Source organism: Stegodyphus dumicola, chromosome 4 (genome assembly GCF_044657685.1).
Source record: "Stegodyphus dumicola isolate Sdum_Otavi_A_Nest chromosome 4, ASM4465768v1".
In the NCBI taxonomy this organism is placed as follows: domain Eukaryota; kingdom Metazoa; phylum Arthropoda; class Arachnida; order Araneae; family Eresidae; genus Stegodyphus; species Stegodyphus dumicola.
In genome coordinates this window covers 165255385-165268199 of record NC_140771.1, presented here as the reverse complement: position 1 = coordinate 165268199, position 12815 = coordinate 165255385, and the positions used below count along the sequence as shown (strand labels likewise).

General features: G+C 31.6%; 1 protein-coding gene across 2 annotated transcripts in view; it reads right to left on the bottom strand.

Moving 5' to 3' along the window:
• Nucleotides 1-505: 505 nt before the first annotated feature.
• LOC118191812 (uncharacterized) overlaps nt 506-12815 on the bottom strand; it is a 29581-nt gene continuing 17271 nt past the window's right edge. The window contains exons 4-5 of one of the 2 annotated variants that reach the window (XM_035362661.2): nt 8678-8786; nt 506-659 (exon numbers count right to left, since the gene is read on the bottom strand). In XM_035362661.2, coding sequence (XP_035218552.1) covers nt 659; nt 8678-8786 — 110 coding nt within the window. In that variant the 3' untranslated portion in view covers nt 506-658. The remainder of the gene's footprint in view (nt 660-8677; nt 8787-12815) is intronic. The other variant, XM_035362660.2, reaches the window with a different exon arrangement.

The following is a 12815-nucleotide window of genomic DNA, read 5'->3' as shown; positions in this document are numbered from 1 at the left end:
GATTATGAATAATTAGTTAAATACAGAAAGCAGCCCTGCATTTGTCTCTTCTTTGAACAATTAAAATATTGCACAGGTTTTGTTCCAGTGTACAATATATATATTACAATTATTCATAATAACATATATATATATATATATATATTACAATTAAAATACTACACAGGTTTTGTCCTGTTGTACAAATTATTATAGGATTCTATCACTAATTTAGAAGGAGTTCAAGACTGAGAATTACTTGAAAATAATTTGTGCCCTAACCTAGAAGTGAACTTGTGACCTTTGCTGTACTAAAATGATATGTTAATCCTTGCCATCAAAACAGTATATGGCAGAAATGCTTACAAATTATCACACTTTTTAAGTCATTTTTAAGTCATTATGCCATGAAAGCACACGAGAGCAATGCCTTTAATTTCTAACATTCTGCAGAATGATAATTAAATCATGAAATTTACTTTCAACTAAGTTTCATCATTACAATCAATTTAAAAAATAAAGAACATTGTCTTTTATATAAACACATATTTATGAATATACCTTACATATATACATAAGAAAATACAATAGTTATAGAAAACTATGTCGTATATAGCTTTGCTTGCTTTTGTACCCAGTCAGCTGTTACGGCTACTTGGTTCAACAGATCCCTCTCAAACCTAAAACAAAATAAATATTCAAATCTTCAACATCTAAAATATAAATACGTTTAATCACTGAACAATCATTCTTTTAATATCTACTGCATAACAACATTCATAAGAAACTGATAAAAAAGAATCTGAAAGCTTTCAGATTTTATATTAGACCCAAAGGATCTTTTTTTAACGTTTTGAATGTTACCTTCCTTTATTAAATATCATATTCTTCGCACTTAGACCACATAAAATTCAATTCAACAGCAATATCATGAAATATTTAAAAACAACATACCTTTAGAATTTCCAACGGACAGTCTCGCCCATTGGAGATAAAAATGTCTTTCACGTATAGTATTACCATTGCTTGCTTTGGAATCCTTGAGATTGTTAATCAAAAATTCTTTAAACTTTCACAAAATATGAAATATATAATAAAAGAAATTTGAAATTAAAAATGTGGGCATCCAGGTGCCCATTTTTGGGTGCAGGATTACAGAATTCCAAATTTGATGGCTCTATATGTGATAACATTTTTTCACAATGCAAGAAACATACATACATTCATGCAGTTCCTTCATTATTTAATTTCTTTAAATATAATATAATAATATTTGCTGGCAACAATTTAGAAAGTGATTCGCGTTTATAGTGAAACTGCACAAATGCCTTTACGAGAATAACAGCCCTTCTGGGCTACCACCATCCCTTTTTGATAAAAAGTCATATTTTTAAAATCGTATATAATACGAGACTTTCCCCAGATCCTTGGAATGCTCAAATATATTTTTATTGCAACCAAATATAGATTTTTTATTTCTCTTACATCTACAGAGATAAAAATAGAAAAGTTTAACCCTTTAGGCATTAAGAGCTCGGCTCTGAAATGTCTCTCTCACTTTATATCTTCATTTCTTTTCTTCTAACATACATCTAACCCAAAATCAGATCCAACATGGGTTTGTAGAATGTTTTTTGTGTAACGAACTACAGAGTCACATTTCTGTTCAGAATTTTACCTTGGAGGAGGGTTAATAAATACATGAATTTTATTTCTTCAAATTACGTATGTGAAATGTAAGCATAGTAAAATACCACAGTCTTATGAATAATAAAAAATTAAAAATTTTTTCATGGGGTAAATTTGTGAAGCAACACATAATACTCCATGTGATTTGATATAGGCTCCTTAACAAAAGCCTACATAACAAATGAAACTCCACTGTGAGGACTGGCCATGCGACAAATACATATAAAAGCCCCACATATAAAAGACCACGTTGACGATTTTTATCAATGCAGACAATATATTTAAGATTGTAATTATAATAAATGGAGTATTTGAGTATCTCAAAAATATATATGTTTATATATTATATTTTAACTATATTATTTGTTTATTTTACTACATCAAAGACAAACTTTTCTGCTACCTGATTAAATGGTTAGTTATACTGTTTTGATGACATATCTAAAAATTTTATTTATTTATTTGTGTGTGTGTGTGTGTATGTTTTTTTGTGAAAATGCAAAATATCACTGTGAAGTTCCTCAAAAATTACAGGCTAAAAACTATGACATTTGAGAGCTAATTATATGTATGTTTCAATATTAAAAAATGAGAGGGAGATGTTATTTAATCAAAAAACAGAATAAATTACCTTAATAGTTCTAAGAGAATATTAAGCCTCTTTTAATTCTTGAACTACAATGTAAAGCAGTATCATTATGGACTTAGATAAGCTTATTTTAAAAAAACAATTCTCTTTTTTTAATTGTTATTATTTTAAATCAAATTAGATACCTATACCAAGAAAGGTATAAAAAGTACCTTCATTCGTAATTTTTTTTTTTTTTTTTATTTTTAAAGTGAGATTTTAAGTCTTACATTTGAATTTAATTTCTCATTTGACATTATACAAACCTATAAGCCTCTGTGAAAGTGTGCCAGCAGGTACAAAGTACATGACACTTGGACACTATCTTCAAATTACTATGCCGAGAAAGACAGTTTCCGAAAAATTGAATCGAGACAAAATTATTTTCTTGGCTTCACAGACAGATTTTTTTTTTTTTTTTAATAGTACAACAAATTGTTCCAGTTTACACTGTTACAGTGTTAATGAAAATGTTCATTTCATGAGCAACTTACAAATAATGTTACCACTTCCACATTTTAAATGTGATTGGGGTTATAAATATTTCTAATCCAAAAACTCTTCTAAGTACAACAATTATAATCTGGTGATTTTCCAGATATATTTATTTTTGGATTTAGGAATAAATCAAAGCTATGAATTGGCTCCTCTATCAGAAAATGAAGTCCATATGCAACACCTTTAACTTTCAGCTACAATATTGTGGAATACAATATTTTTTAACTGAACAACATTTACAATTCAAGATATGTACACATATGTATAAAATTAATTAAAATGACCTCAATTTTTTTATGTCACAGTTTACTACACATTTCAGCTTTTTCCAATGAATTTTAATCTGTAATCCATGATATTTTCTCAATATTTGGAGGGCACTAATTACTCTTAAGTTCAAATTGTTTAAACCAAGCATTACATTATAGATATTTTATGAAAACACAATAAACATAAATATTAACTGTGCCATATTTATATAATATATTGCGAAGACTATTAGTTTTTGCAAGTAGGAAACATGAAAATTCAGCTCTGCTCTCAATGGGGTTTGAACCAAGAATCTTCTAGCTGCTAACAGAATATGCATGCCACTTATATCTCCAAAGAGCACATGAGGGAATGAGATAATTTTTAAAATATAGTTGAGCTTAATATAATGTACACAGTTGTATGACAAAACCGATGTCTTCACAATATTATGACAGATTGTATTTTGTGCAGTTAATGAGATTGTCATTTTTAGAGCATTTTGGCAGTATACTCTTTCTGTTATGTATATTCTCCTTTTGGAAGTGCTTCATTAATTTCTTCACTACAGTTTCAGTTCAAATTGAGTACGGCATCAAATTTCTTATATGAAGGCAAGAAACAATATGAGAAGCTGTAGATTCAATATGTTTACTATACAGTTGTAATTTCTCTTTTGCACATGAACACTGAAATATAATCCAGCTTCACTTTCAGTTATAAATTATGATGATGTGGATTTGTATTAGTTAATAATAAATGGAAATATTCTGCTCCAAGAGGCTTTTGCTCTTTTTTGAAAGATTTTTTCTTCTAATGATCCTACTTAAAGATTCTCAAAATTCAATTTTAAATTTTATTCAAAGCAGCCTGCAACATACTCATGAATATAATTTTACTCTCACATTATTTTTCTTAAACTCAACTCGTTATGTAAATGAAGAATTATTAAAATAATTATAAAAACTTTCATCTGATTCCATCCAACCAATGTCAGTAATTGGAAATGTGTTCCTGTATTCTTAACTGAATGATAATATTAAATGCTGGGATAAAATATCCTTCAAAATAACAATTGAATTTAACTAATTCAACATATCTAAGAAAATATAAATAGGTATTTTCACATCATTATAATTAAGAAAGTGAAAAAGTCTGTTTATGAACTCTTCATAATGTCTTTAACGCAAATATTCACTTGTGAATTGCTCATAACATTTCTGGAAATTATTTGACCGATGCTGTACCCCTAATCTCAATAATTGGAGGCATCTCTCTTTGGTAAAGAGCATGCCAATATAAAATTTTAAATTAAGCAAAACACCACCTTAATTTGTTACAGATATTTTCAGAGAATATTTGTTTTTCAAGAAAAAGAAGGTTGCTTTGATGTTTGCTTCTGAAAAAGAGGGACCTGTGTCTGATCACCTCAAAATCAAAAGTGTTATTAAAAATCTATGTCAAACTAAGCGTGTTTTTTTTTTTTTTTTTTTTTTTTTTTTTCTAAATTTAAATGACTGAAATTGAAATCAAGCTGTTTGGCAACCTTTCATTTAAAAAATTTACTCTATAATATTTCGCTGCTTATATTAACTGAACTGATGATCACAATAAGTGAAGTATTTTTCATGCTTTTATATACAAATGGGTGGGACTTCAGCAATTCAGTAACATTATCAGAATGATAATATTAACCTTAATCACATTCACTGGCATCTACTGTACTTACATATAAATCTTGCTGATCATTAATTGCCCTTAGTATAAATGTCATAGTCATATCTTAAACATATTAGCTTATTTAGCTTTACTAAACCTTTCACACATATCCTGTTTAATTCATCTGTGAACACGCCAATAAAATTAAATAAGCTAATATAGATTTGGGAGTGTAAATTCACACTTAGCATTCAATTTTGACATATGAATATACACTGATTTTGCAAGATTATAGTTAAGAAATTGTTCACATTATCTAATCATTTTAGCCTTCCTTGAGCTATAAGATATGGGTTGAAAAAAATCTACTTATAGGAGGCATTAAATAATAATTTTAATAAAACACATTAATCATATATACATTTTCGGCAACCAAAATGCAACACAATGAAGAACAGGAGATATCTCAGCCATATTTACTAGACAAATAATATGAGGCACAAGGGTGTATAGATAAAAAATTACAGCTTCAACCAACTTAAAACTGCTGTGACATGTCTCAGTATAGAGAGAAAGAGATTTTGAATGCATGGTTAGGTATGCCCGCCTATTCCATTTCTACACACTACTAAAGTGGTCCTTTATTAGCATTATCCACCCAAACCTCACAAGAATCAATGGGCAAAGCATTATGCCGCCAATGTAGGCAACCCAGAATTTTATGAAAATGTACTAATGGCTGTGTGCACATTATGCCAGTGTGTAATGTTACCATCTATTTATGTGGTGGTGTTTATGCACACAGTTCTGAAATTCATAGGTCATGCTTATGATTTCTATTTGTTGGGATTTAGTGTGTGGACTTCTCTTTCTTGTAATGAATCATAATGGCACTGTGGAGTTTATGTTATAAGGTATTTCTCCCTCCTTCTTAGCACGTCTTCGTAGTGCAATGGTCAGCAGGTTGGGCACGTATTCGAGAGGCACTGCATATTTTTCATGTCTTCTTGCTTCAAAATAACCTGATGTCTCTACAATGGCACCCAAACTAAAAAGGTGGTGGATAATGATTCTCCACCATTAGGATTTGGTGATTGGGTCCCCTAATCCCCAGTTGCCCTTTAAAAGGCAGAGTATATTAGGTATTTCTCCCATCTTCTTAGCATGCCCTCACAGTGTAATGGTCAGCACGCTCGATGCATATTCGAGAGGTCCGTGGTTCAAGTCCCAGTGGGGCCATTGCACATTTTTTATGTCTTCTGCTTTAAAATAACCTAATGTCTCTACAACATGTGTTTTTTCAGAAATATAGTGTCTTTCCTAGTAGTAGAGAGAAGAGTAACGCATGTTCCATGAAATTAATTTAAGCAATTCTCTAATGCTTTTTTAAGTTAAAATAAGTTGATATGTACAAGGAAAGCCGTGCCAGTTTGCATTGCTATGCTAAAAATTCTGCAACTCACTGATTTTTTTCCTTTTTTTAAATTAAAATTTTAAACAATTATTAATTTAATTAATTATTAATTAAAATTTTAATTAAAATTAAAATTTTAATTTTAATTAATTTAAATAAAAAATTTCCTTTTTTTTAATTAAGTTAAAACAAACTGCTGTGTAAATGAACAGAAGACCAGGAAAAAAGATAGCTAAATGTTTTATTATGGATTTTTGTTCCATTTTTAATTCAGTTAATTTGTTGTTGTTTTATGAAATCTTGAGTACTTTTGTTACTGATGTTTGATTTATGTAATATTTATTGCTTCATTACGGATGTTTCTTGTGTCTTTAATTTCATCAATTAATTGTTTTATATAATTTTCAGCATGGTGCTATTTTTTTAAATAGCTACTGTTTTTCACATGTTAGGTTGCTGAAAAATTAGTCACCAATGATATGGGACTTTGCAAGAGGGTTGGACAAATAAGAAACACGATGCAATTTAGGAGAAATGCGATGCAATTTAATGCAAGATTACTACCAAAATTTATCTGTCATAGCTGTTCATAACGTATGTTGGGCCACTCTTCTGCCAATCATCAATCAGACATTTCCAATCGGCAACATTATGGGAAAATAAGCAGGCTGTGATAGCAGAGTGAGAGGGAGAATGAAAAATTGTTGAATATTAAAAATTATTAAACACTCTACAACTATGTGTTGCACATAATTTGGTTGCAGACAACATGCTCCAGGACTTCAAAGATGTTGCAATAGATACTGAGTATGCCACAAACTACAATTCTAGGTGATGGATGGGTATGGCGATGAAAGGATATATTATGATATCTGTCACCAAGGTACTTATTACCAGACACTGATACAACCACTATGCTGTGGAAACTGAAATTCCTCTGAAAGTACAGTGTCATGCCATTCATTTGCCTGCGCCTAGCATTCAATTCACCAATGCATTTGCATACACATGTTGTGTAGACTCAACAGTAATTGAAACAATGGACACAATGCAAATGTGCCTTTTCTCTACAGAGAAATTTGAATGATATGTGCAGTCACAAACTGTTTATCAACAGACACTAATTCTTGCACTAGGGTGCTTGAAGTTGTTGTGCGATGTATTACTGCCTTACATACAACATTCCTATTCTTTTATTTGGTGCTGCATCAAAGCTGATGAAATTGCTCCCATTGATAATATCATTCTTCCTGCACCCAGTGGTTCCACATTCCCATTACCATGGCTGGCTTTCATTCAATGGGAGCACTGTCTCTGTAAGAGAGAATTATTTCTTTGTCAAATTCAGAAATGGTGAGAAATACACAATTCCAGCACTTAAAGCTGCACAGCATTATCTATTTTTTTAAGCACTTCTAGATGGCATTACTGGTTCACATGATTTGCATATGCACTGCAAAACTAATCATTTGCATATCTGCAAGACCACCAGTGGTTGAAAGTTGTAGAACATTGGTCGTTCAACCTGAGCTCAATCCCAGGGAAATGGGCTGGCTGCATTGGCCATTTCTGTGGTTTTTTCTCATGAGTGGCATGGATACAAGCCAGTTTCCCTTAGAAAGTCTTCCACAAAAGCATCTATCCTCTCAGGTGCTTTGTTGTAATCAGATGGACTAAACTAAACCATCTGCATATCCTATCAAGGTGCTGCTGTAAGCCATGCTGTAAATTTAAAGCTTGATTGATGTTTCCTTTATGGTGTTGCATTTTGAATAGCCAGAAGTGTATATATTTGGAATCAGTATACAAATCAGTTCATAGAAATAAGAGAATTTTGTGAAAACAGAACTGTAGGTATTAGGGTTCTGTAAGTATGAAGTCTAGCTTTTTAAATAGAGTAGTACAGATATTCCAATACGTAATATACATGCTCTTGTTTAATAAGCTGAATACAAAAACTTCCATACAACAAGAAGAGGAATTGGCAGATATTAGTAATAAATATTTTAAATATCATAATTAGTATTACTTTACACAACACGAAACCACAAACTGCAGAGGACATAATTTTTTTGAAGCAATTTTACCTTAAATTTAAAAAAAAAAAAAAAAAAAAATTAATGTGGGTTAGTAACAAAAACTGAAAATCGACTCAAGCCAATAAATCTAAGAGACTCAAATATCCTCTCAAACTTAGCAAACAAACATATAGGATAGAATATTTTTACATCTAACTTAATAAGTTAATAACACATAAATAATATTCTATCAGTTGAAATTTTCACTTTAAACAGTACATATAAAATGTCTCGCTTTTATATTTGCAGATCTCTCAAGTGGACTGTTTTCATGTCAAACTCCAAATGGACTGTTTTCAGGGACTGCCAATGCTGTTTTCATAATAGTCTACTTTTATTTCAGGATACTTGGTAATCAGAATTAAATGCTTAGCATAAAATATGGTTTAAGCCTTAATAAAGGTTTATAGTCACATTTTATGTACTTTTTTAATATTCTACATATAGAAAGCAAGTATGCTTCAAAATGTAATAAATATACACTACTTGTCTTTCTTTTTCTTTTTTCTTGGCTGAGAATTTACTGACACAGAGTTGCATGCACCTTGAACTTGGATATTTGAATTAGAGAAAAGGTGAAAATCTTCTGAAACTAGAGATAATAATATAAATTTTAGTTTTCACCATAATTTTATCATGATACTAATATTTACAAAACTTTCCACATGAATTTTATCGAACAGCTTAAAAGACAAAATTGTTCCCTCAATTTCAAATGAATTTATTTTTTAAACTTACAAGTACAATGCAAATAATATATGAAAGGAAAGCAACCTCTGTTTTTTAGTTAAGCATCCTGTAAGACTTTTTTAATTTACACAAAATCAAGATAGTCAAGATCTGAAAGGTTTCAGATTTTAAACTACGACCAAAGGGGCGTTTTTTAAACATTTTGTGTGTTACTTTTATTTATTAAATCTCATGTTCTTTGAACTTAAAACATAAAATTCAGTTCGAGAGCAATATCGCAAAATAATTTTAAATTGAGCATATGTTTAGAATTTCCAATACACAGTCTCACATGCTGGAGATAAAATGTTTTTTTCTGTACAATGTTCCCATAGCTCGCTTTGAAATCCTTGAGTTTGGTAATCAAAAATTCGTTAGACTTTTACAAAATATGAAATCAATAAAACAAATTCCAAATTTCGAATTCGAGATGCCCATATTTGCAGTACAATTACGTTGTTCAAAATTGGATGGCTCTAGGTACCATTGTTTTATCACAATGTCACAATGTGAGAAACATACATACATATATACAGATTCTTCATTATTTAATTTCTTCAAATATAATACAGGGCGATAATATTTGTTGGCAACAGTTTGAAAGTGAAACAGACATTCAGAGTGATTCAACACAAAATCGCAAAACAAAAACAATAGTCCCTCAGAGAAAAAGCCCCTTTGGACTAACAATAATAAGACACCTTTTTTGCACTATTGTTCTCCCCATATAAACAGTGATCTACTTCAAAAATTCAGAGAGTTGCACAAATTCAGCATTTTCAACTTTGATATTGCTCACCAATAATGCCAAAGTTGATTATGAAAATTAATGTAAATTATGAAAAAAACATTTGACGGAAACTTGAATTTAAATGAAAACCTTGTTTTCGAACTTAGTGAATTTTAGATCATTCAACATATATATACACAGAATGCCTAAAAAATGTAGCAACAAACTTTTAGGGAAGGTTAAGCACATCATAAGGATTGAGAATTGCATAACAATCCATGACTGAGAATGCCATTGTATGCTGTTAGGTGGTGCTGTGCACAAGAGTGCTGAAAGAGAAAGTGACGAATTCCTCATTTGAGCAGTAGCCAACATACAAAGAGCATGCAACAGAATACAAACAGTGAGCTTGCAGACATGCACTTAGCGTGAGGGCAATGGATGAACCCCTGAATGAATTTATCAAAAATGATTTCCAGACAGACAAATGCACCGCAGTGAATTTGCAAATGTGCATCGAAACTTGTGCAAGTACAGGTCATTAGGAAGTAGCAGAACTGAGGGCAGGACATGATCATTACTTTTGATTGTTATGGAAGAAAGTGTGTTGGATGTCATAGAGACTAATTCCAGTACCAACATATGTGCAATTCCTCAGCCTTAAGGGTATCTCCTTACAGTGTACAGCATGTTTTGAACTTCAGCTCCTTACACACCTTTCATCTCCAAACGGTTCAGTTACTGCTCCCAGATTATCACCCTGGATGTGTATGTTTTGCAGACAGTGGTATTTGCAACAAATTGAACGAGATGTGTATTTCCCAGCTTATGTGTTGTTCACTGCTGAAGCCACATTCAATGGGGATGACATATTCAATCAGCACAATGTGCATTTGTGGGCTCAACAGATCCCCGATGGTGTGTGTCACCATCCTACACATTACTGCATCCCAGTAAATGTGTAGGCAGGTTTTTGTTGGCAACTGCTTAGTCAGGTTGTAACTTTTACCATCCTGCATGACCGCCACGTATGATAACAGATTTTTTTGAAGCAGGTTCTTCCCAGCTTATTTGATGATGTTCCAGTAAATGTAAGCAGCAAAATGTGCTTCCAACATGATGGGACACCTGCTCATTTTGACTGGCTGTTCATAGGAATCTGAACAGGCCATTCACACATGGATGGGTTTAATGTGGTGGACCAGTTCCCTGGCTCCCATGCTCACTTGATTTATCGAGCCTTGATTTCTTTCTACGGGAAGCCTTTATAGCTATCAAGTATCCTGATTTTGTGGAGTCTGAAATAGATCTCGTGGTAAGACTCGTGTGTTCAACTGCGTCCGGCAATCAATGTTCCGGTGCCAAGCATGCTCAGCATTTGATGGTGCAAAACTATGAGCCTCTGCTGTAACATTAGAGCTGTAGTCATATCGTATACAATTTGTATACATGATGTCCAATAAATGTTTCAAATTAATCACTCTTGGTTTTTTTTTTTTTTTTTTTTTTTTTTTCCAATCTTCTACCTCTGCTGCCAGTTACTCTTGACACGTCTGGTCATAGGTTGCTATGCAATTCTCAATCCTTATGATGTGCCCTACCTCCCCTAAACGTTTGTTGCTGCATTTTCGAGGCACCCTGTATTTTAAGTCGATCATTTTGTTAGAATTTGATATTTTGTTTTTATAGGATAAATTGAAAGTCCCTTGTTAAACGTTTCATAGTTCATTACTGATTGAGTCTTGTGGTTAAACATAGAGAAGCATCCTACAGCCCCTTTCAAAAAAGACAACATATAATTACACATCACCATCAATGCCTGACACTTCCTAAACACACAGCACATTCTACTTTGTCTTGATTCTGTTCGACCTGTGTTGCCCCACACATAAGCAAAGATCACCTACAGCTACAAAAATTAACTCTGATAACAAATTACAGCTACTTGTACTATAGAATCTCAAAATGTCATCCACAGCATAATTTCTGCTAAAACATGCTTAATGTTTCATATGGTAATAACTTTCAGTACCGAGGTACCCTTGCATTCGTCCTATGCACATAAAATTTTAATGATAACTTTATATTGTACAAAATCTGTAAAATAAATTTAGATGTGTTATCTTTCAATCTTGTTGGTGTTACAGTTTTAATGGTCAGCAATGTAAATCAGAGAAACACATTACAGAAAAGGACACTAATTAAGTAATAATAATATAGTAAAAAAAAAAAAAAAGAAAGAAAGAAAGAAAGAATTCTACATCCAAGAAAAAAAGCCAAAATGTCAGACAGTTCATTAGGTTAAAAAAAAAAATATTTAAATACATATGAAAAAGTATAAACAAGGAACTATAAAACTACTATTATCTGAGGAACAACTGAACTGTGCACTAAAAATATCAAAATAATTTATACTTCTTTCTTATAGCAGTCTCCAACCATATTTGCCGATTTTAGATTTGTTCCAAGATCTCAGCTATTATTTTGCCGAGCTCACGAAGGTGTCCGCCGATAACATCGCGGCAAAAACATCGCGGACGAAAACGTCGCGGAGAAAACAACGCAAGGCGAAAACGTCGTGCTACAAAACATCGTGGGAGAAAACATTGCAAAGAGAAAACATCGCAGTTCTAAAACATTGTGCTACAAAACATCGTCGTCGAAAATAAAGCGGTTCAAAAACTTCGCAGTTTAAAAACATCGTCATCGAAAATATCGTGGTAAAAAATAAAGTAACAACAAATCATCGCATGACGATAACGCTTGACGATCGCAGACATGCTTTTTTCAGGTTTTAATTATTGTAAATGGATATTCCCATAATGATTTGTGAGCGCAGTATGTAAAGAAGGATAATTTTTATTTTCACATATTTTATTAACTAATATATGTTTGCTGAAAAAGTATAAAGGAAACTTAAGCATAAAAGATTAAATGCAAATTATAGATTATACTTTTCATGAAAAATTACCAGTAAAAAACTTTATAAAAATGATTTATTAATGGCCTTTGTTAGTTAACTATGTCGGTTTAAAATTCTATTAAGTGCTATAAGTTGCATTAATTTTCTATACTTAAGTTTCATTCTTATTTTCTCAGCAAAAATTTATTAGTTAATAAAAAGTATGAAAGTAAAAATTATCCTTCTTTCCATCTTGCGAT